We start from the raw sequence: 25,630 nt of genomic DNA, 5'->3' as shown, positions 1-25,630 counted from the left end.
GTCTACGTACGTACGTTAGTATCTGTCTATTATAATAGTCTCTACTGTAGTAGAGTGGGTGGTCGTTCTCGTAAGTACCACTGTCGACTAACTAAGTAGTGTGTGTGTGTATATATATATATATATATATATATATGTACCATATGTTAATCAGCTTCTGTCTATGGTGAACCATCACTCATCTTCTTCATGAGTAAAGCAGAAAGGGATTTTTGCTCATCCCTGCTGATGAGGGAATTGGATAAATTGGGGAAGATCTGCTTTTCAGAATAGGGAATCTCAGACACCCATTGCACTGTTTCTGGTGTGATGTTCCTCCAGACTCCCCACCACATTTTCCACCCCTTTTCTTCTAGTGAACCCTGTAATACTGGTTATAACTTTACCCTGTTCTTACGGATGAATCAAGGCAATGCCATGACCCCATAATACCAGGTTCGGTTTGTTGTACTTCTTGCTCCTATGGTGGTTTTGGGAGTTTGTCTGGTTACAACCAAAAGCTCACTTCCTCTTCATAATTCCGGTTGCTTGACGTATGACACGCTGTTTACTTACAGTTGGGGTTGTTGGATATATATATAACATGGTCCACATGCCCAAGCCATAATGTTGTTATTGCAATTTCTTTTTAATTCCTCAACCTCTTAATGCCAAGGACAAGTTATGGAACCTTGTCTGTCTAGTTGAGGTTGAATGCATACCTGTTCCAGAAGGTGTGCTTCTTTTTCATCACCGAGCACACCCATTCGTTCTGGGCGGTTGCTTTCCACTTGGTTTGAAATTTTTGTGTGCTTATGCCAGCTCCACCATCTTTGCAATGTGTCATTTTAGCTACTATTAGTGGAGAGTAGTCATGTAATATGTACGTGTTCAGAAATGACATGAAATTGATGGGGTTTATAGACTGGTGCACTGATCACAAAAATGTTTTTAAGCAATACTTAGAGGGCAGATGAACACCAAGATAGCTTTGTGTAAAAGGAGATAAGTACCTATTGGAAATACATTTTCAGTGTAAGAAAAATGTTAACTTTTAACAGGTCTCACCCATTTGTTGGAGCTTGTTTGTGCTAAGAAAGCCCAAATAGGTGATGAAGCATAGATAGTTAAACTTTTGAGATGAATTACCATATACAGAACCTAAACCTTCTTTTTAACAACATATCAGGGATCATTACAACACAGATAATGAAAACATGTTTTAAAAAATCCACAGTGTAAGCATTGATTCCATTTTGATATCCATTAGTCAATCTATGTGTTGACAATTACAGGAATTCAGAAGTTTCATATATTTTTGAATTTGCAATTTATGTTTGTATATTTATGGGTTAAACAGGATATGAAGAACAATTTTGAATATCTTCGAATTCAACATAAAGAGAAGGTGCAAAACTTTGAAGAAAAAAGTGAGTTTAAGTGTTTGGTTCTGTAGAAATTTACTTCTCCATTTACTCTTAAAAAATCTGTAGTAACTAGCAGCCATGTGTAAATAATTTAAACTATATTATATAGAAACACATTTCACAATTTATGTGAGAAGCTTCTGTATGTATTTAATTTTACATTTAGGTACACTCTGATACTAAAAAATAATGTTATTTCATACAGTTATTTTAATAGATAAACTTTGTTTTGTATGTAAAACTTGATTGTCAGTTTACTTTATCAATTACATATTCTTGGAATATGTTAGTTTTCTTTGTTAATTGATGCAATTAGATTATATGAAAATATATTTTAACAAATGTAGATGTGACTAAATATTTATCTGTATAATGTTATCAGGGATTTTATGTAGAGATATTTTTGAAACTATAAATTGAATATTTGTAAAATAGAATAATATTCATCAGTTTTCAGAGATAAAACTGAAAAAATGAAACTACAGAATGAAATGACAGAAATTAATGTTGCCCATAAAAAAGAGGTTTGTTTTAATTCATGTTTCTTGTAGAAGCATGAATATTTTGAATTATAACTTAAATCATACATTCAGAATTCTTTTTTAATTTTCTCAATCGTTTTACAAAGTATAATTTAGTTGATCTCTTTTTCAGAAACAAAATTTTGCAGCTTAAAATAAATGTAAGAGATAGAATGTATTCCCATCGGTGCTTATTTTTCTTCTTCAGAACAAATAATTATTGTTAAAAATAAATGTAAATGCTGAAAATAAAAATGTTTTCTGTGATATTACTTCTTTTGATACTTGTCAGAACTCTGAATTGATTATAAGCCTTTTGATGTAGAAGGATACTTTATTTTTTCTTGATTAAACATTTAATTTAAAGTATAGCTTTCAGTAACAATATTATTTTATTAAAATTGAAACTGTGAATATCATTTTCACCCCACCTCCAAATGACTTTAGTTCCAAGAAAAGCATAAAAATAATATATACTTCATTCAGGTATAATACACATATACAAAATATTATAACTACACTACAGTTTGATATCAGTAAATAAGTAAAATAAAGTTTCGTTTTTTTTGTTTTTTGCTTCAATTCACACACAAGATTTTTTCTCATAAAAAAAATTAAACATTAATGTCAGATACTTGAAGTAAATTAATTGCTTGCAATACCTTTTAGCATGGCTATGTCAAAATTATAAATAGCATCCTTTTTTTTATATCTTTTATATTCAGTTTCTAAGTTTTAATTTCTTTACTGTGAATAAAGTAAAATAGTTCATTTATAGTAATCTCAGATCATTATATTATTATGATTATTGTCTTGATAATTTGTTTAGTTAAACTCACTGGAGAACTGCCTGAAAGCCAAAGATAACAATATCAATGATGTCCAGGAACAACTCAAGTTTTTGTCAGAAGAACTGCAGAAAACTGCTCATGAAAAAGGTAGTTAAATAATTATCCAAGGAGGTGTTTATGGTCTATGACAAAGATGCAAAGATAAAACAAGGTTGAGCCATCAGTCCTTCAATAATCAATGACATTCTTTATGGTGATCTTAGTTATGAGATATTGCTATTCAGAGCAATTTCCACTGCAGATAGCTCTTGTGTGATGTATTGAAAAGCTTACTCATCATATGCTTTCCAGAATCCAACTGTATGGGAAAATGTTTTCTGAGAATCCATTTAAGTAAATCAAAGATACAAAAGTCTTGGATGTCAGCAGGTAGTTATAGCATGAACTGATGTTTGTGTGCACATCGTATAACTAGGTACTGACTTGGAGCTGATGCTTTGTCTTGATAGTATCTCACTTACTGGCATATGTTCCAAACTAAAAGATATATACTCTTATTATTGTGGTGTCACTGCTTTATCCTAACAGTACGTAGAGTTTACCTTGACATTTTTCTTGATTCTTTGAATGTTTGATATACCATTTATATAACTGTACCCTCCAACCATAAAATTCCTTGTAAAAATCTTCCCATCATGCTCTCTACCGTTTTTTAATATTATATTTCTAGCAGAATGAATAAATTGTTAGAGTTCTAAAGATAATTAAGTACACATATGCTTTGTCCAATATGATGTCACAAATTCATTTGTCTTATGCAAAGTGCTGATCAAATGTCTTTCAACATAATAGCTGGTCTTCCATTTGACTATGTGCTTTCAGGAAACTTATAAGCACAATTCTTGTATTTATTTTTAAGACCAAAATCCAAGTGTATTACCATGTTTGCAATTCTAATGAACCAAGCACTGTTTTCCTTGGTTACTTTCTGCAAAAAAATTGTTTAACTTTTTTCACTACCTCTGGTAGCCATTCATTAAGTAGCCTGTTTGTTCTCTGCTGGAATCATACCTTAACCCCTTATTTTAAGGATATGGTTCAATAATACAGGCATTTCTCTTTTTAAACACTAACATTTAATGCATTGCATATTTTTATAATTTCAAAATAGGCGAATTTTACTTCAGAAAGTTCTATATCATAATTTTGCCAGAAATGGTCAATTTTAGGTGCCACCTGCATTTCCAATTCACCATGCACACTTCAAATGAATTGCAACAATAGGGTTATAGAACATGAACATCCCTCTTGTGTATCAGGCTCTATTTTAAAATTTTAATTGTTTTTTAACCAATGAGAGAAGTATTTGCTTATATTCCAACATTACAAATATTTGTTTTCAGATGAATTTGACAAAATGTTCAAAAATAGTGAGATTAAAATATGTAGCCTAGAAGAGAGCATAGAAACCCTAAAAGGTCAAGTGAAGAGCTTGGAGGTAAGTGTTTATGTTCTATTATTATATATAAAATTAAACAAGGACAAACTACATTTTCAAATAGTGATGATAAAGTTCATGTGTGAGAAATAACTAAAGACTTGAATCTTATGTTGTATGTTAACTGTGTATGGAGTCAGAAAACATTATTGAGTTTCACAAATGGCATGGCTTAAAATTAATAATAATCAAATGTTTTTCATTCACATTTTTACTGAGTTTTAGCTGTAGTGCTCCAATCAGTAATGAGCATCACACTTAATAATTGGTTAGTAAATTAAAAAATGTTTACAATATTCAGCATTTTGAATTTGTGAAACATCAGTTTTTTACTTCACATTAACACTATTGACCTTATTCTGGGATTCTTCTTCTTTGAGAAATATATAATGTCCCAGGGCTCAGTGACATACACAATGACAATGTTTCCCACCCCAGCCATACCCACTGTCTGTTAAAGAGTGTACAGTCCACTGATCTCACTCTTGGTGACTATTAATTAAGAGGTGTTTTGATGATGTGGGTCTATCACTATGGCCCAAAAACCATTCTTAAACTGAAGAAGTTTGATAGAGGTTAGAGCAATTCTTGAAGGTGTGTGCTGCAAATCCAATATTAATGTCAGGATGGATATAGTAATTAAAAATGGAAATGGCAACATTGAATCAATGTTGTAGTGGCAACTGGCAACCCCAGCCCCTGGTACCATTACAAATGTACTTGCACATATATAAAACATATTCCCAAAAAAAGTAAAATGGTACATGATACTTACAAGATTTATAACAGTAAGAAAAAAAATCTTTAAAACATATAAAAAACTTAAAGGATATTTAGATAATTAACATTCATAGTTTTTACACCATACCAACTGACTTTTTTACGATATTTATATATATACACTTATCAGGATGAAAAAAACATAGCTAGCAGCTTGCTGAAGCAAAAAGAATGTATTCTTGAGGAAGTCAACTCTGTAGTTGAGTCTGTACAAAAGGAGTTACAAAAGATGACTAGTGAAAATGAGCAAGAAGTGGAACATTTGTCAGAGTACTGTAAAGAACTCACTAGTCAACTCAACGAAGAAAAGGCAAGGTATAGTTGCAGTGTAACACAAATACACTACTGACATATGTATGGTAATTGGTACTTTAACATTATGTTGTGAGTATATGTGGATATAAGTTTATATTATATTGTGTTTTTGTTATTTTATAGTTTTTTATTTTTTTACTTTCAGAACATAAGACCCCAGATTTATTTTATACTTGTTGTTTTTTTTTTACTTTCAGAATATAAGACCCCAGATTTAATATAATTGAAACATGTTTATACAAGAGTTATCTATTTTCTGCCAGCTTACAGCTATTTGCATTATCTTTTATCAAACAAAAAATACCTGTTGTTTAAATTAGATAATAATCAAAATTAAATAATAATATGGCTACGAACAGATCAAATGAACTGTGAAAATTCCTAAAATGCATAGTATATTCAAATACTACACACTCACTATGGGCAAAATGGATGTAATGCTTAAAGTACTTTTTTAGAAAGGCAAAATAGTATTAAAAAATAGACTGTCCAGTAAATTACATTATGGCTATTCAGTTTAAGAGTTATTATTTAGTGATTTAATATTTAATGATTGTTTAGTTTTCATAACAAGAGTGTTAAAAGTTAATTATTTTAAAAGTGATAGTTATGAGAAGTTTTGTTACATAACTTTGTATGAGTCATTTCTTGTGTATGTAATTTAATTGTTGTACTAAGCTTTTGTAATATTGTTGACATCATTATACTCGAGGCTTCTAAGTTTTTCTCGTTATGTTTAATATTGTTGCTACTAGAGGGTTAAATATTTCTAGATTTTTCTGTCACGTGTTATGCAGATACAGAGTGCAAGCAAGAAAGTAAGTTAGAGAAGTTAGACTGCATGATTGTCAGTTTAGCTGTAATGGACAATTTCTAAAATGAGTTTCACAGCTTCTATTGTAATAACAGAAATAAAGAAGAATATTGTGTCTTGTCAAAGGGTGTTCTAAAGTAATTGAACCTGCCTTTGTTGACTTTGATGAAAAAAAGAGACAATTATTTAAATCTCTGAATACAACTGTGGTAACCAACAGAAGTTAAGTTACTGAAAGTGAAAGTAAGACAACAGTTGTGAGAGATATAGATCTAGACTGTGTTTGTAATTTTAGTCATAAAGAGTGTATAGTGGTGACTTTTAAAGGGTTCTAATCACAGATTGTATTGTAATAAACAGAGTAGAGAAGAATAATTCATCTTGTCAGTTGGGTTCTAAAGAAACTGAACCAGCCTGTATGGACTTTTGATGTAAAAGATATAACTGTGATAACCAATATTGTAATGAATTGTTTTGTACATATGTTTGACTTGTTTTGAACATATTATTTTAAAACAAGTGGATTGTGTGGTGTTTGTTTATTGATCAAATCTATCATCAACAAGTCACAGACACCTACTGTAAAGAATCCAGCCCCTATAAAACGTGGCAAAATCTATAAGTTCATTTATATATTATCCACTTATAATTTCAATTTTAACACATATTCATTTATTCAAAAAGTGCATGCATTTTTAATGATGTCTTTCCCTGATGAATAGCTTCAACTTAATGTACAAACTCAAATTTCCATTGCTCTAAAACAAGATTAAGATAATTAAGACATTAAGGATTATTAGCATGATTTAAGTGAGGTTTTCTTTACTATATAATTAATAGGGCAAGAAAAACTTCAGTATTGCTTTATGGGGCCATTAGTCATTAGAAAACCAAAACCAGTGTACTAAATGTTCAAATGGATAGATTGACATTGTTGTCAAAATTATGTGTGGGAAGGAATCATTGATTTCATTATTTCGTATATTTAGCTTTGTTTAAATGATGTACAGAATGTATTTTTACATTAATGTGATTTAGTTAAAAGTGTTAAAGAAACAACAAAACTGAGAAATATAAGGAACTTGCATATCTTACAGAGTAAAAGATTTGCATACACATCTAGGGGAAACTGAAACTGAAATAGAAGGGCTTAAAAGTTCTTGTGGTAAGATATTTCCATTTATGAAAAATATATCTAATGTTTTGTATTAATTAACATTTTTACAGTGAAATTTTTAGAATGAGGAAAAAGTAATTTTTGTTTTCTTTACTCACTAAGTTTCAATGCCTTTACATCTTGTTAAACAGATAATTTATATTTTACTAAGGAAATTTTTATAAAGTGCAGCTAATTGATAGTGATAGTGGTTGTGTCAGTAATAAACTTAGGACATAGTTACCTGATATCCAGAGGAAATGTGTGGTGATTTGTCACAAGTAGATTAAAAGATGAAGACAAACAGATGAAGTCTAATTAAAATAAAAAAATATTTGGTGAAAATAAAAGAAGAATTTAAGGAATGGCTGATAGGATAGAATTAAAACAGCTGTGAAAAAAGATGATTAACTAGACTAAACTGTATATAAATGAAAAGACATATTAAAACAAACTTAAATCTTAAAAATAAAATAATGTTTGCATAGTCAACAGATAGAAAAGGGGTATACCAACCCAAGAATCAGTCTTTTAAGAAAAAGAGCTGAAGCCAATATCTCAATAATCGTATCTGAATGCAAAAGTGACAGTCACAAAGCTGTCTTATTTATGCTAGGTAAAGTAAGACACAATTAAAGAGTAGTCATTGACCAGACAGGCTTTGAAAATTATCTCATCAATTGAATTTTACACATAATCTCAACTAGACTTAGTTGTGGAATTAGAAGTTTTTGTTTTAATTTTTTGTATATGAAATATATATTATTTCTATTGTAGAATGGAATATGTAGTATTTGCATACTACAACCCACTTTTCCTTTATTTGAGGATTGTCTTCAAGCTATCTTTAATTTTAACTCTAACAATAATTAAAACTTTACAGTAAAATTGATGAAATTGTATGAAAATCACAATGTTTAGTTAGACTGGACATGAATACCATATGATGATATGGGATGCACAACATGGTAGCACTATACAATCACCCATATATGAGACTTATAGATGTGATAAACTTCTTCAACTAACAAACACACAAACAAAGTAAAAGCCCTTAGAAATCAAAATAACAAAATGTACCCTTTAAAATTAATATCACAGAGAAATAAATAGAATGCATCAAATACGATATTGAGTAAAACCCAAGGCATGAAAGACGAAAGCAAATGAACACTTCTAAAGTGGAATATTCACAGATGACATATATGTGAATAGCAAAGGGTAAGTCAATCTACTAAATATAATAACTATACCCAAATCTTAATGTCAAAGAAAACCATACAATACCAATTATCAAAACAAAAATAATATACCAATATTACATGAGACAACAAAAGAAAATGTAACACAGAAAAGAAATAAGTATACAATACATATTTACATTCAGAAGCTTCAGGGGATTAGTGAAGAGTTGTCAGGAATCAAATCTTTGATCTTTGTTTCTCAGAGTATGCTGTCTGAATGACTTTAGTAGTGTGGGCCATCTTCCATTGCAACCCGGGGAAATAATGGCCAGATCTAGCAGAATTCTTTCACTGTCCTTATGTCATCTTGCTCTTTATCCCAATGGCAATCCTCCTCCTTGAGGTAAACTCCCAGGAAGCCAATCTCACAATGGGTTTGGTCTGCTGATATACTTGATGTGAGAGTTTGACCCACAGTTGAATTGGAAGAGCTAACCCACATGCCACTCAATTATAGAGTGCATTTTGATTTGTAAGGGCTTTACCTTGTTTGCTTATATGCTTTGTTTGTGTGTTTGTTAGTAGAGTCATGATTTGGCTCTTGTTATTTTGGTCAACATTTTAGAGTTTCACAACTTCACTGTAGTTCACCTGGTACATAGGATATACTAACTAGCAAATAACATTTGTAAGATATATAAACCTAAAATATCAATATTTGAGCCAAGGTCTGCTAGTATTACTCTCATAAAGTGCTGGCCCTAGGACTGGGTGAACCAGGTAGCTGCCAGGGGTGTAACTGCCCTGAGGGTGGAAAAAGCCCCTTGTAAAAATTATCAATTGCATGAATACAATCTTTAGGGCATGCCTAAAATGTGACCTGTAATACCCACTAGTACCCACCAGTTTCTCTATAATTCCTTAAGTCCTATTTTTACATATGTTTTATTAGTAGTATAGTTCAAGTGGTGTGAAAATGTTAAGAATCTGGCATATGAAGTCAATGTGGAGAATAAAATCAAATAAAGAGGATGCAAAATGTAGGAAATGCATAGGGTGACAAATGCTTATTCTGCCTGAAGCACCATTTTGACTAAAGCCAGTTCTGCTCTTATATGTCTGGTACTTGCACTAACAATGATGAAGAGCCAATCACTATTTGTGAGGAAAACATCAGTGTTTATTAGCTAGAGTGATGTTTTCTTGATACACTGTAAGATCAAGAAAACTTTTGGTAGTGATATTTCAACTAAAACTACCTTACATCCAAGTAATTTCACAGGCATATATGAAGTCATACTCAGCCCTGTAGATGTACAAATTACAACAATTGAAGAAACAAATAAATGGTTGTTTTCACCCAGAGCAATGACGAGGGTTGATCCAGGGCTTGCTAGTGTAAGTTAGCATACATACATGACAGCATTCACAGTCTGTTACCTCCTGCAAGTACATTGTTGTTTATTCAGCACAGGGGAAGAACATCTGTGCCAAAAGCAACCAAATTCTCCACAGCTATAACAGACTCCTGTTTTGATCTCTGTGGATCAAGGTGTCTTTGCATCTTCATCATTGTTATGGACAATGTCTAGAACAAAAATGGTGTTTGTCTGGAAAAATTGTGTCTGTACTGGACATTCTGTCCATCACAGTACCTATGGCCAATATTTCAATTTGCAATATTATTTCCAAACATTCAACTAGTGAATTTGACCAGTTAGAATCAAACAGGTACAGTATGATCAGCAGTGAACAGTTTCTAAGCAACACTAATAAAGTTCTCAAATGATTGATGAACATGTACTCAAGCTAGATGGCCTTGATGAAGCTTGTGAGAAAAACCTACTCCAGTCTCTACACTACCATTCACAATATCTTCCTGCATTACCGAATCTCTTGTTCAAAATGCTAATTTGAAATGTTCTAACAATTCAGTAATACAAATATACACTCAAAAAAGTTCAGCCCAGGATTCTGTTACAAAGAAAAAACGTACTAAATCAATGACAGTTCAAAAATGGATTAATGAGGACCTTGCAAAAGAAAGTGGTAGCATTTGGTTAGACTATGATACTGACAAAGACAGACATTTGGAAAGGCTGTATTGCAAGCTATGTCAAAAGCATAAAAAACAAATCTGCATTTTAAAAGACATTTTTGAATATATGCAAAAAAAAAAAGTTAATGTTTCATATTTTTTTGTAAAACATGAGCTGCCCTTCATTGTGTATGAAGACTTAATTAGGTTAGAGAAATATCATGGTGTTGATGTTGGTGATATATATGCTAATCACATCCAGTGTGGCGAGCTTGTTGATTTTCATAGCAAATATCTAGCAGATAAACTGGGGGAAGGATTTACAATGAGCAAAGCTTTATGGTGTGTTGGTAGATAGAGCAACAGACTGCAGTGTAACAGAGAAACAGGTTGTCTATATGTTGTATTTTGACCTGCAACATTCTGAAGAGTATTTTGGAGTCAAACTCTAATTTCTTTACTTAAAAGACATCTAGAAAGCAGATGCAGTAGGAATTAAATCAGCGATTGATCCAAGCTTTGCTTCTCTGGGCATAACAGGAAATCCGTTTTTTTTTCAAAACTTGTTAGACTTGGTGCAGATGAATACTGTAGGTAAAAGAGGTGTAAAGGCCTTGTTTCAAGAAAAATCACCATGATTAAATTTTCAATGGTGCATGGCTCATATATTAGAGATGACCATGAAAGATGCTCTTCAGCCAACATACTTCAGTCAAGTGGATGACATACTCATGAGACTGTACTATATCTATCTGAAGAGTACATTTGATTTTGTGGAAGGATCAGTAAACCAAAAAGAGCATGTGGTAAACAATGGATTTCATTCAAACTGGGAGCCTGGTGATTAATGCTGGATAAATTTGTAATTTACATGATACATTTAGAAAATTTGGCTACTCAGAGAAGTAATGATAAAATTGCAGAGTATTTAACAAAGTGGAAAACCAGTCACATGTTGTTGCACATCTCACTTTTCATTGATGTGTTAAGTCCTGTTCCAGAATTATCAAAAGTTTTTCAGGAAGAATAAATTGACATTGTGAGTGCCATTAGTGCTTTATAAAATGCAAAATGTAAACTTCAAATATTCAGTAAAGAGAAGTTACAAGATCTTCCAACCACAAAACATTTGATGAGCAAAGTGGAAAGTTCAAATGGAATGCACACATACCAAGGTGTTCAATTCAACTCTGCCCAGTTTGACAAAAATCTAGAGTTATTGGAATCAAATAAAAAAGGACTAATCGAGTCTGTATCATCTTGCATATCTTCTTGTTTGGATGACTCTGGAAGTTCTTTGTTAGAAAAAATTGCTTTCATATTGAATACTGAATCATGGGTAGCTACAGCTGAATTTCTCCTGGCAGAGGAGAGCCTGCGTCTTTCCCCAAATTAAATGAAGAATTTTGTGATTCTGAAATAAGTGAATTGTTTGAACATATTCAAGCCATTTTCTGCAATGCTGGCATCAAATGCACCTGTATTAAAGTTGTTGATAAACATAACTATAAGAAAACCTGGAGATTTATTTTTCAATCCTTCTATGCAGAAACAAAATGGAAGAACATTCTAACATTAATTGAATTGCTATTTACTGTTGCAGTCTCAAGTGGAAAGCTAGAAAGAATGTTTTCAAAACTACAGTGAACCAAAGTTGATTCTAGGTGTTCAGTAGGTGAGAAAAGGTTAACCCATATACTTAGAATCATAGAAGAAAGTCCTCCAGTTGGTTCCTTTGATGTGAACCCAGTAATTAATCTATGGAGACCCAATCAAAAGAAAAAGAAGAAATACAAACAGCACAAAAAAAAAAGATTAAAAAAAATATTACCATAAGGATTATTACAATGAGCTTATGTTAATAGACAGTAGCAGCAAAGAAGGTGACAGAGCTGATGAAGGTGTGAACATCAGCTGCTCTAATGTGGATAATCAGGCTTCAAGTTTTTTGTCTGAAGCTGAGGTTTGGTCAGAGAGTAACAATGATGTACATTGGTGTATTGAAAATGTTTTTTTTTAGTGATATTGATTCAGAAACAGAAGAATTTTATGGCTTTTAAACTTTATACCATCTAGGGCATTCCAATTTACTGTTGTGTTTTACAGGCCTTTGTAATGTTATTATTCACAGGTTTTATGAGCATTATGAAAATAAAACAAGAGAATAAATTAATTTTATCACATGTCTTCCATTCAAATGTGTGTGACAATCACTGTCTGTGTCAGCCAGTGGATGCAAAGTGTCAGGCACCAAGTAGTTGATGCCTAACACTTTGTCAGTCACTAGAGAAAAGTTATTTTCAGGCTTGTTTATATAGCACAGGTGGCATATTTTGTTATTCTTACAAGCAATATTTTATGGTAAGTTTGTTTATGTAACTGTTTATGAATCGTACGTTATGTAGTTCAGTTGTTAGGAATTAACGATTGTTTACTATAGTGAGATTATTGCATCATGAGTTTCTCATAGATCAGAATATTTAGTATTGCATGGAATGTTCTAGACTTCTGTCTGGGTATAAACATGCATCAAAATATTATTTAGTTCTAGTTCTAGACTGCAGGATCATGAGTTTAATGATAAAGGGTGTATAGTGGTGATTTTAAAGTGAAATTATCATAGACTGTATTCTGATAATAGAATACAGAAAAATAATTTGTCCTGTCAATTGTGTTCTAATGTACCTGAACCAGCCTGTGTAGACTCTGATGAAAAAGAGACAATTATTCAAAGCTCTGGATACAGCTATGGTAGCCAACAGTGTAATGAACATTTGTATGTACATTTAATTTGTTTTAGATATATATTATTTTTAAAACAAGTGGACTGTGTTGCTATTTTTTTATAGTTAAAATTTATTGGCAACAAGTCACAGACACTTACTTTTAAGAATTTGGCCCTACAAAACCTGACAACTATTCTCTATCAGCTTTAGTTCTTATCTTCTGCTTGTACAATGCATGATATAGTATTTGCATCTCCACCAGGTGTCATTCAAATTCAAGTTGGTTAAAAACATCAACAAGGCTCATCCTGAAAGAGCCTGGCCTATCTAGAGTACATCATGTGTTTGATATGATGGTGAATCACCTGTGTGAAATGATGGCTCCAGAGGGTTGGTAGAGGTGGACTGTAGAGCATGGTTTGCCCATCATAGCTGATCTCTGATAATTTCTGAAGAAGTTATCCAAAAATAGATAATCCCTTCAGGGTGGCTTTCTAAGAATGCTTATCAATTGTGTCTTCAGGCTTGGCTGATCTGGCCAGTGTTGCTTAATTGACGCTCACAATAGTACCTGATGGGTCAGGCTATGGCTCAATCACTTTGGTGGGTGAATGAAGTATGAAGCTCCAGAATACCTGATAGAATGCAAGACAGTACTTATATATATATATATATATAGTGTTCAACAGATGACACCTCGAAAGCATTAAGGAGTTCTCTGTTCTCACATAGCATCAAACCAATCTGGCTGTCATCTTCTCCACATAAGTTCTTGCCAGATAATATCTCACAATGAGCACAAGAGAAAAATATTCTGAAGGAATTGGAGATACAAATCATTGCTGTTTCTACAATCACAAAATCATGCTTGAAAGCACCAAAATTTTGGATGACTTGTGGTAAATCTCAAGAATAAACCTGTTCTTTACAAACAAATATAGTTGTTATGATTTAGTACATGGAAGAACAAAGGCAGTGATTTTTCAGATTGATTGAAAGAAACAAGACACAATATTGAAATCTGAGTAAAATCAAGTTAAAATAACTTGAAAATTAAATGAAGATAAAATGAAATATACGTAATCATCATATAGAAAACAAAGATTGGATCAGCTTTGTCACCAAATTTTGGTGCTCTGAAACACAAAACGAACTTCATTCCTCAGAGGTTAAACTTGACCTCCCCTGAAAGAACTGAACTGCATCCATAAAACACATTCTCTCTGTAAATGACCTACCAAAAAGCATGTATTGGAATGCAAAAGTACTTACATTCCATATGACAGTTGCAAAGCTATTCTTTATAAACTTGGTAAAGCCACAATGCAGCTATTCAATGAACAAGTCGATAAGTTCTTTGACTGGAAAGGCTACAGAAAGTAACACCTCAGGTTTAATTTGTACATGACGTCAACCAGATTTAGCTAGTTTCAGATTTAGAAATTAAATATTATTTGGTAATAATTTTGTGAGTGTAAAACATATATTATTGTAGAGTAAGATGTGGAATACATTACAAACTTTGTTATCTGGCATCTTCACATTTGGAAAGCTTTTGTAACAAGAAATTTCAATATTTCCAAATACAAATGATTACAGTAACTTAGTGGCACTGCTGTGACTTTGTTTACATTTTTACCAGCCAGTAAGCTTCAGTTATTAGCTGCCTGTATTGTAATTCACTTTTAAAATAATATACTTATAAATGTTTTTATACAACTTAATGCTTTTTACACCATTTATTATTGTTTAAAACTGTTATTGTTGTAGATGATGTAGAAATATTGTACAAAGTGAAAATTTTACTTGTAAAATATCATAACAGATATTCTTTCATGTTTGAAATTTTCTTCTGTCCAGCATTACTCTGATCCAACATATGCCAGATAATAAAAATTTTACTGTATTTGCATACTACATATTCATTATATGTAAAATATTTCTGTCTCATGGTTGCTATGGTATGATATTTTATGACTGAAATCCAAAATTTTTGTTTTAATAGATGTCCTAAAATTGGAAAAAACTCATTTATTGAGTAAGATAGAAGAATTTAAAAACAAAGAGGTAAGTTTTATGTTTCAGATTGTTGATTCCATGCAGGCTTAAATGCATGTCTATATGCCTGATGAAAAAATTGTCAGAAGATATTTTATAAAAAGTTTCTTAATAATTTTATCATACTCTTATCATTTTTCAGTTTTTAAACATCATAAAACATGTAAATAAACAGTATCATCTATTTTGGAATGAACATTATGTTGCATTTATCAAATCTGAAATTGTTATGTAACCTTATAATTATCTTGATTTTCAGAAAGAGTCTGAAGAAAAAGTACAAGAGATTATAAACCAGTGTAAAGAAGCAGATTATGCAAAACGATTGCTTGAGGTATAATATAACTACATGTATTAAACATTCAAGTGCAATATATATAGGGTGGTTCATTATACAAATTTAGAAAAATAGTGTCTTATAAGTATATAAGGTGACTGTTACTTTTTTTTCTCTGGAACAAATAATATTGCTCAGTCATTCGCATATATTTTTAATATGTACACATTTATAACTGAATGATGCTGTGACTGAAAGGGTAGAGACTAGTCTGCTTGAGACTTAAGCCCTGCTTAATTGGTAAAGCTTCAGTCTTTAAATGGTAAGGTAGGTAGTAATTCTGGAGTCAAGCTTTGGTCATATATCATCCAAATCTGTTACATCTCTAAGCTAATTAGATGATAAATGAAACTGTGTTAAATGCCATACTCATTATCAGTACTTCTTTACCTGTGACTTAAAGATATGTAGAATATATTACAGGCCCAAGGTCTCCATGTGATTTTGTATGTTTTCCTTATGGATAAATTACTTGTTTTTTTTACTCAAAAATGTATATTGTTCTGTGTAAAGAATTACTGTAATGATGATAAGGTAAGAGTTTTTCCAGCTCAGTTGATATATAAGTAACTAACTTAAAATACTGGTGTAATTAAGTTGAAAATTGTCTCCCAGTGGGTGAGTGGTAAGCTTACAGACATACAACCACAGTGGACACAGTAAATAACTTAATCTGGCTTTGCTGGGACTTTCAAGCCTTTGTTAGGGCAGTTTTTATGTCCCGATACTTTATATTTTATACACATTGAGCATTAGAAACTTTATAAAGTTAATTTTTGACCAACATTCTTGTATGTTAGATAATGATTTCTTTTATTTATTAACAAAACAAGTTTAGCATTTGCTGATTTGTATTGTAATCTGTCACTCAGAACCATTTTATTCAATATGTAATGTTAAATCTTTAATTTTGCTCTATAAGATTTTTTTCTAACACTAAGGTATCTGAAAAATTGCAAAGAAAAAGGATACTTGTGTAGTATGTGGACATGCCATGTTTTCCAACTTTTTATGTTAATACAATATTATTCTAAATCTATCAGTTATTTTGAGGCAAGGAAAGTTGTTAAGTGGATTTCATTCTAGCTGCCTTTGTCATTCTGTTACACCTGTTCTGCCCATACATGACATGTATGTAATGCTGTGTATTGAACAACAACATTGATAGCATTGTCCTTTAATGAAACAGTTTCTGTGGTACTGCAGTATGCATGATAACTTCAAACCATTCATAAGAGAGGAGGAGCCCTGCAGCTGCAGGTGCTATGCTTTGAATAGACCATCCTACCAGGTATCCACATCATGCTAAGTTCAAGCCAAGCCAAAATGTAATTAATCACCCACACATCCTGGCAGTGTGATGCAACCACACTGGTATCCAGTAAGTGGACAGGAATATCACAGTCCTCCCCTGGTTTACATGCTAAAGCTTATATTGATAATGCCTCCACCAAGACATCATCCTGGAAGGGAGGAGCAAAACATTTGCTTGTGAAGTATTGGGTCACTTTTGAGTCATCTGCTCATACATCACTGAGCAGCAAGGTAAGCAAGGCTATTGGTTTGAACCAATGACTCAGCAGATGCAATAGAACCAACAACAGGCAGTGAACAATGCCACTGCAGCTCCAGGAAATACAAGAAGCCCAAGTCAGGCTTTGCTACTGACTTGAGAACTATACTCTAATAGGCACTTACCAAAACCCACTCATCTCTGAGATAGCTTGGCTGACCACCAAATCTTTCAAAGGAAACTGTTTATTTCAGTCCTTGTGTTAAACAAGAGATAAAGTTCTTGTTTGAGTTGATACAGGAGTGGCCAGAACGTTGGTAGATCTTGCAGTATATCAGGCTCTTCAAGCAAAACCACCACTGAGGCCAGTCAACACAAAGTTTATCTTGACAAATAGAGATAAATTAGACATTAATGGAGAGTTGACTCTTTGATTTTGTCTAGGAGGTATCTCTGACAGAATGAAGATAGTCATTGCTGACTTCGATTCTTGCTTCGGCATCCTTTGGATGGATGTACTGACCACTTATGATTAAGTGTGTGTGTGTGTCAAACTAATGTTCTTTGGGATAATTATCCAGTGCTGATCAGACTGAAATTGGAAAAAGCAGACTGCATGAGTGTGTGTGAAATAGGAAGTCACATTACCCCTTGTACACAAATGGAAGTTCATGGTTTGCAGTTTAATGCATCAGTAATTTGTAACAATTATAAAGCCCTGGCATGAAATAAGCTGGATTATACTCAGAAAGCAAGCAGCATTATCTTGGGTAGTTTTTTGTCCAAGGGGGATGAAATCCCAGTTTTGTTCTTTTAAAATAGATGATCAGTTATCCAGCGTTACAATGGAATGACTGTTTCCACAATAAGCAAAGTTGAAGTAACTAAAATTAGCAGTAATGCTGAGGTAGCATCTGTCATGCTATGATTGAAAGTAATACACAGATACCAACACATCTCAGATAACTAGTTGCACATTATGCAAAATAGGCTAGACTTCCCATGGTAGCAGGAACTCAGTGACTTGTCAGCTGAATATGCTAATATATTTGTGGAACCAGATGGCTGATTGAGTCAAATAACGGTCATACAGCATTACATAGACACAGATAATACACATCCAATTAAATAATTGCCATGCAGTCTTCCCTGGAGCATGAAAGATTTAGCCAATGCTGGGGTATAGCAGATGTTAAAGGACAGGATTATGTAGTGCTTGTTTATCTCCAGTAATGATTGTTAGAAAGAGGAAGGTATGCCCAGGTTTTATATTTATAGTAGATGGGTGAATGGGATGACTCACGTTGATGCATTTCCACTACCACAAACAGATAAATGTCTGGACATATTGGAAGTGGACCAATGGTTCAGTACATTAGATCTGAAATCCAGATACTAGCAAGTAGAACTGGATAAAGAGAGTATTGTTAAAGAGTATTGTGATATGTTATATCCATATTAAGGGGCTGTATTTTTATATTATCATGTGGTGTTTGAAAGAATCTTATTTTAGGATGTGCTTTATCAGAAGGTTAACTTAATATTTATCCATTTTGTATTTCTGAAAAATAACTTCATTTGTTTAACAGGGTCTGGCATACCTAGGTGATTAGGGCATTCAATTCACAATCTGTGAGACACAGGTTTGAATCCCATCACTGTACATGCTTGCCTTTTCAGCCATGGAAGCATTAATAATGTGGTAATTAAAACCATGGTACATAGTACATAAAAAGGAACCCTTTACAATTGTTAACAGAAGACATAAAAATTAAAAAAAAACCTTCAACATAGGTTAACCTTAAATAATACTGAATCAACCTATACAGTGAACTCTTTACACAAAGAATTGACATTACATTACAAAAATCAGCCATTTATCACATATATAAACAAAATAATTATTTTAAAATTGGCAATAAAATGTTTTAAAACACATCAAAGAACCTCTCAGCTAAATGTACACACAAAAATCCTTTAAACAAAATAATAAAACATGTCAAAAGAAAGTCAATCCCTTTATAAAGAATGCAGCAAATATACACAAAATTGCATTTAAATTAATAATGTGAAAATATACATCACTTCAAGAATAAATTCTATAATGAAATTAAGGTAAATGTCATCTTTCCTTTCACTGCTAGAAAAAGCACTTACCATGATTCAATCATCTCACAATCTACAGCTCTCTATTCTTAAATCTCTTGTCTTGTAAAACTTTCTTAGTTGCTACCATCTTCCTTGGTATTTACAAGTTAAGCATGGTAAATAACATCAAAAGAGCTACTTTCAATAATTTTCTCATCAATTCAAGACACTTCTTGTGGTCTGTCAGATTCCTAGCTTGGAATCACCTTTTCCATGGTTTCTGCTAGTCAGTCTGTTTGGTAGGTTTTGCTGCAGAGAAGTTGAAGATACTGCACACTGAAAATCCTCACCAGTTGGTAATTCCTTTGCACTGGCTTGTTGTCATCTATAGTTGCTGGAACCCTAGAGTACATCACTCTTTGATCAGAATATAACTTTCCACTGCAGAATCCTTGAAAATTTGGCATATAAGTAAGGAAATACCACTGGCTAGTTGAAGAACAAGATACAGAAGTGTCCAGAATTAGATCTCTTGTAGTAAAAAGTCTGAACTGAAAATGTCAGATCGATGAATTCCAATATTTCAAAAGGTCAGTCAGGTGTGTAGATTGAAAGGGGTACATGATCACTTGATTATGACCATTACTCTTCATTAAATAGTACCTTTAGAAGCTGAGTAACATCTATTGGATCCACATGTGCTCATGCAAAAATTATAATTTTCCAAAACTAAAAATATATTTCCAATGGGTACTTACCTCCTCTCCCATATATAGCTATTCTCGTTCAGTTCTGCCCTCTAAATTAATTTTTTTTTGCATGCCATGAGACTTGTACTCCTACTTACCCCACACTTATTGTGGTTCAACTGTGTCTTGCGTGCAAATCATTGTGCGACAACCCTCCACCAATAGGAGTGTGACACACCCTCCTGTCACGTGACACTCTCTATTCGATTCAGCCGAACTATCATTTCGAGTTTAGGCAGAAAATGAAGCACTGGATTTCAGTGGGGAGGACAGGTGGGAAGTGTGATAAGAGGTAAGTACCAATCGGAAATATATTTTCAGTATAAGAAAATTATAACTTCCGATATGGTACATTATCTCCACTCAAATATATAGCTAGAATCCCACATTGAAGAGGTAGAGGGACCAGTGAAAGGGATAAAAAAATGCACCCTTCAGAAGCATACAAAGAACACTTTATACAGATGGTCATCTTAATAGAGAATCACATGTGTGAGACCATACCACTTCTTTACCAGGTATACTTATCACCCAGTGTGTAAAGAGGTGTAGTAGACAGGAGGAGCACAAACAAAAAGGGAGAAAAAATGGTTGGATTGGAATCTGGCCCACATGATATCATACTCTCAATCCCGTTTAAGAGAAGCTGTTGATGAATCCTCTACAGATGGTAATGTGGGGGAAGGTGAAACTGGATGTGTTCCAAGGTGTAGAGTGGCTATGGCATGATGGAATGTGTGTGGCAGGCCAACTCCAGCCCAAAACCAAGCAATATCAGGAATATAACCTCCAATCCTTGGTACGAGGAGGGTCCACACTGTCTTCATCTCAAGTTCAGCAGAATGGAAGTAAATACTGTGCAAACCAAACTATGAAATGAGCACATGTGCACCATCCACAACTAACCATAAATCCGGGAACTCGATATCTGAATGATGGCAATAAGAGATGTGCCTCTGTGGGAGGTCATGTCATATTCAAACTCAATCCAATAAGCATCCCACTGCACCACAGCAACCTCAGGCCAAGAAAACTCCTTGAGCTGGAGCACCAGAAGGAGAACTGTCACTTCCTTCAACATTATCCTCCTAGTTTTGTTTGATCATGAGGCAAATTGAGTGCGGAATATGAAAAACACAGGCAACACATGTGAGGAATTATATTGATTGGTCCTGATCTAAATTCAAAACCAGGAACTGACATCCATGTGATGGTTGGATGAGGTATCCCAATCGAAGGGAGAACTGCAATGTGACAGATAGATCAACTCCAAAGCAACATCAGCCCCTTGGACAGGACTGTACAGCCTTGGAGCATATCACGAACTTCCAGGTTCCACCACACGGAAGTGGATTGCCCTTATAAAGGATATGCAATGTCACACTCTGGAGAGTCACAGAAGCTGGGTGCAACATCAACCTTCAGAGCCCAATGTACAGAGATGAAGCACACGAATGAAGGACCAGCATCACCTACACCAGCAAAACACCACTGCCCTACTCTTAACTGAATGAATATTGTGTACTTATTTATTAGTGATAGATCACATTCAGAAGAAAAATCCCATGGTCCACCACCCCAGTGGCTTGGAACTGGAAAGTGGCAAGGACTTCCATACTCCACAACAAGAACAAGGAGGGGTAAAACATGGCGAAGAGTTCAGAGGAACACCAACACCAGAGACAGTGCAATTGGTGACCACAAAAACCCTATTTTGAAAAGCAAACCTCCCCAGATTTATTCATTCAAATGAATGGCAGGGATGGGCAGCTATCCCATTCTGCTTTTCCCATGTAAGTCTATGTGTTAATCCAGTCCAGAACAAGCAAATTAATGAAGCAAATATATTGTGAGGGAAAAATCCACTAGCAATCTTGTAGAACATCCTATCTCAACAGTGTTTATTTTTGGCCATGGTAATATTGTATTTTATGATAGCATCATGGCCCTACAGTGCAGATTTGTGATATATTAAGTATATCTGGACAGACAACACTTACCACAGAGCAGGATGATAAAAAGGAACATGCCCCTGAAAGAAAGTAAAATTACTATTAAAAATATAACTTACCCAGTCACAGTTTCAACAAAGATTGAAGGATGGTGACTGGTGGAAGAAAGTACCCCAACAAGGAAGAAACAGCCACCTGATGCAGGTAGTGGGAGATGAATGTATGAGGAGTAGTCCACATGCCCACTTGAAGAATTACCTCCAACAGACAATGTAGGTAAGATGCCAGGGAAAAGGTAAGGTGCCTGATCTGATGTGATGACACCTGGAACAGATTTTGGGAAGAAGGAAAGAAGGAGGAATAAGCCAATTGAATCAAAAGCTGAACCCAATTGGTAAGTGTTGAAGGAGAGGAATGTTGCCAGTGGATCAAGATGAAGGAACAAGAACGATGGATGGAAGCAATTCTGGCAATGTAACAACAAAGAGCATGTATGGGACATTGAAGGCTGTCCAGATCAAATCAGGAATAAAGGTGGGAGATGAAAGGAAAGGAAATCTGCAATAGGGAAGAATTTCCTTCACAAGCTGCTAAAGTCTTGGGAAAGAAACATTGATACTGAAAAGTGAGAATGTATGTAGAATGGTACAGAGTGTGTGTGAGACATCAATGGCAAGTATATTAGAATAATGATGCTCATGGGCTAATATGAGTAGGAAGGAAATCATAAGGGACAGGAGAATAAAGAACAGGAGGACAGAGGTAGAGTAAGACAGTGTGGAACCACATTGATGTTCCAAACTGGAAGGAATGGAAGGGAGAGGTAAGGTAAGGTAAAGGCAAAATGGTACCAAGCAAAACAGAAGGTGTGGGATAAGGCTGCTCGATATCCAACAATGAACAAGACCGAAGTTCCATGATTGAACAGCCACATAATGAAATCTGTAATAATAGGAACAGTGGGTCGAGAAGGGGAAAAAACCCAACTCAGAGACCAATGATGGCGGACGTTCTATTTATTTGGATAAACCACCATTGAGAAAGGGCGAATGGAATGAACTAAAAAGAAATGACCAATCAAAACAATTCAGATATCCTTGCCAAAGACCTGATAAATGCCAGGCATGAAGATGGAGGTAGGAAGGGCAGGAAGAAATACTGGTAACCAAGGTTGACATTGAATGGATGGAGTGAGAGGAAGAGGCAACAGAGGAGTAGCACAGAATTGAAGTAGTGGAGGAAACCAAGATTGTACCAGCCAGTAAGGAGCAATCAGAAGAACCTGACATGGAGTAGCATGCATGATTGAAATCACCCGGGGAAGGAGATTGATTGGTAGATAAAACATCTAAACGTATCGGTTGGGTACAATCCAGACTGAATGCATCAACAGCTAGAGCTTGTAGATGAGGAACTGGAGACCAAATGCATCCAGCTGAGGAATACCTCACTGTGAGCATAGCCTCCAGAAAACCTGAGGATCAAGGGACCACTCTGTGGATAAATGTTTTCTTATCTGAAAAAAAAATGTGCCACACGATTGAAAGCACCAGGATAATGACCCACTAGGAGTTTTATCCCAAGCATGTGGGCCCAAAAAATAGATCTAAAGGTAATGAGAATGGGTGCCACCTTGATGGTTGATGTAAGCCACCACTGTAGAATTGTCAGAATGGATCATGGCAAGTCAATTCCTGACTATAGGAAGAAAGTGATCCAAAAATTGTCATAATTCCAGAAACTCATAGACCATTATCTGAAAGCCTCTTGCTGATCGACCCACACCTCAATCATGTAGGGAAGCATTGATGAATAGATGCAAGTCCTGGTGAGGAGGAGGAAGTGATACACCAAACAATGTGTGAACCATGTTCAACCACCAATGTAGATCATTTACAAAGGAAGGGAGAAAGGTAACTGAAGAATCCAAGGGATCCCATGTAAGATTCCATTGGTCATGCAAAGTACACTGAAGAGACTTCACATGTGCCCGACCCAAGGGGATAAGTGCTTCCATAGAAGCCATGTCCCCAAAAGCAATAGAACCTCACACCCAGTAAGAGAGAGAGCAGAAAGAGTGTGAAGAACTAAAAAGCTCCATAAAATGGAGTTGAATGTCTGACTGAGGTTGGAATTGAAAACGACCCCCAAGTGGACAAGATATATATATTGGTCAGGAAAGACATCTCCAATGCTTTGGACAGAAGGAGATGATTATGACCTGAAGACTCCATATAGTCATGAAAGCATAACTCATGTACATGTATAAGATTGGCAAAAGTTTTGACAACCTGACAAATGACACACGGCACTGAAGTAAGCCCAAAGGTACATAACTACGTGAGGGACAAACCAAAGAGTAGATAGGCATTCTAAATGTCTACCTTGATCATCCACAATCCCGGAGAGAAAACCCACCTTAGTGTGAGAAAGGACTCCTCTGCAAAATAAGGAAGATGTAGAAATTGATTGAGGCAGGACAGATCAATCACAAAATGCCAGTCCCTCGTTTTCTTATGTACCACGAATGACGTGAAGTAAAAGCGGGGGGAAGGATGGCTGACAGGCTCAATAGCTCTCTGTGATAGAATAGTCTGTACTGCCTCTGACAGACTTAGACTGGTAGGAAGATTCTAAGGTGATGGAAAGGATATGGGATGGGAAGACAACATGGGTGAGGAAAGTAATTGGATGACAAGTCTCTCTGACAAGACCTGAAGGACCCAATGATTGGTAGCAAATTTCCTCCAGAAGGGAATAAAATCAATCAAATGATCCCTCACTGGACTGAAACCCACAGTATGGTCACTAGTATTTATGACAACAATGAGACCTGCATTGATAAACATGACAATCTGTAAAACTCCTAGTGGGAGGAACAGGTAAATGACAAAAGGGTGTTGGATGTGGAACAGGAACAGGGGATTGCAAGGGTCTAGGGTGAGACAAATGAACAACAAAAGAAGAAAGGGTCAAATGTTGCCTCACAGATTCAACACATGATTCCAAAGTTTCAGGAACATTCCAAAAAAACAGATATTTGAAGAAAAAGAGCTATCCACACATCCCAAAGGTAAGTGGAGGGTAAACGAACCTGGGACAAGACAATGTCCCTTCCCAGAAGATCCCAACAGCAAAGAAACCACATGTGAAGAAATAGAGTCAAGGAGGACAATCACGGCAACACAGAGATAAGGAGGGAGAAGGTATCCCCTGAAAATTCCTCAGGAGATCAGTAGAGTGCCTCAGAAAAAAAGGTGCATAGTGTACAAGGACTGCAGGAGAGTCATAAGGGTAAAACTAAAGTGGGAAACTGGGCCTGGGATAAACAGACAGGATTGTCAGGGTCATAGGCAGTTGTGGTTCTAACTACTGAGAATCAAGAAAGGGGTAATCTGCCTGATATTAAGCCAATTAAGGCACACTTATCCAACAGCCCATGGAGAGTAAGGCATGCTATCACCAGCTTGCAACTGAGAAACAAAATGCCCGGTATGAACCCTTACATCAAGAGGAGGAGGAGGGAAAACAATATTGTTACGTCTCCATTCGTTAATTAACTTTCCGTAACTTCTTTCCGACGAAACTTTAGCGACACAAATCCTTACTTAATAAAACTGGTTTATTCTTTCCGAATACAACTTTTATGATACACTTTTTTTCAACAATCACGCTAAAACAAATGCTATATCAACGAACGTCAA

General features: G+C 34.6%; 1 protein-coding gene across 5 annotated transcripts in view; it reads left to right on the top strand.

Moving 5' to 3' along the window:
• The window catches only part of LOC106465189 (synaptonemal complex protein 1-like), an 80,366-nt gene that overhangs the window by 27,812 nt on the left and 26,924 nt on the right, over positions 1-25,630 (top strand). For all 5 annotated transcript variants that reach the window (XM_022393038.1, XM_022393039.1, XM_022393036.1 and 2 more), the window contains exons 8-15: positions 1,340-1,409; positions 1,857-1,930; positions 2,757-2,865; positions 4,122-4,216; positions 5,127-5,311; positions 7,223-7,290; positions 15,235-15,296; positions 15,547-15,621. In XM_022393038.1, coding sequence (XP_022248746.1) covers positions 1,340-1,409; positions 1,857-1,930; positions 2,757-2,865; positions 4,122-4,216; positions 5,127-5,311; positions 7,223-7,290; positions 15,235-15,296; positions 15,547-15,621 — 738 coding nt within the window. The remainder of the gene's footprint in view (positions 1-1,339; positions 1,410-1,856; positions 1,931-2,756; positions 2,866-4,121; positions 4,217-5,126; positions 5,312-7,222; positions 7,291-15,234; positions 15,297-15,546; positions 15,622-25,630) is intronic.

The sequence above is a fragment of the Limulus polyphemus genome, unplaced genomic scaffold, assembly GCF_000517525.1.
Source record: "Limulus polyphemus unplaced genomic scaffold, Limulus_polyphemus-2.1.2 Scaffold1862, whole genome shotgun sequence".
Taxonomy (NCBI): domain Eukaryota; kingdom Metazoa; phylum Arthropoda; class Merostomata; order Xiphosura; family Limulidae; genus Limulus; species Limulus polyphemus.
The sequence above is the reverse complement of the archived record's forward strand: the minus strand, read 5'-3'. Positions and strand labels throughout refer to the sequence as shown.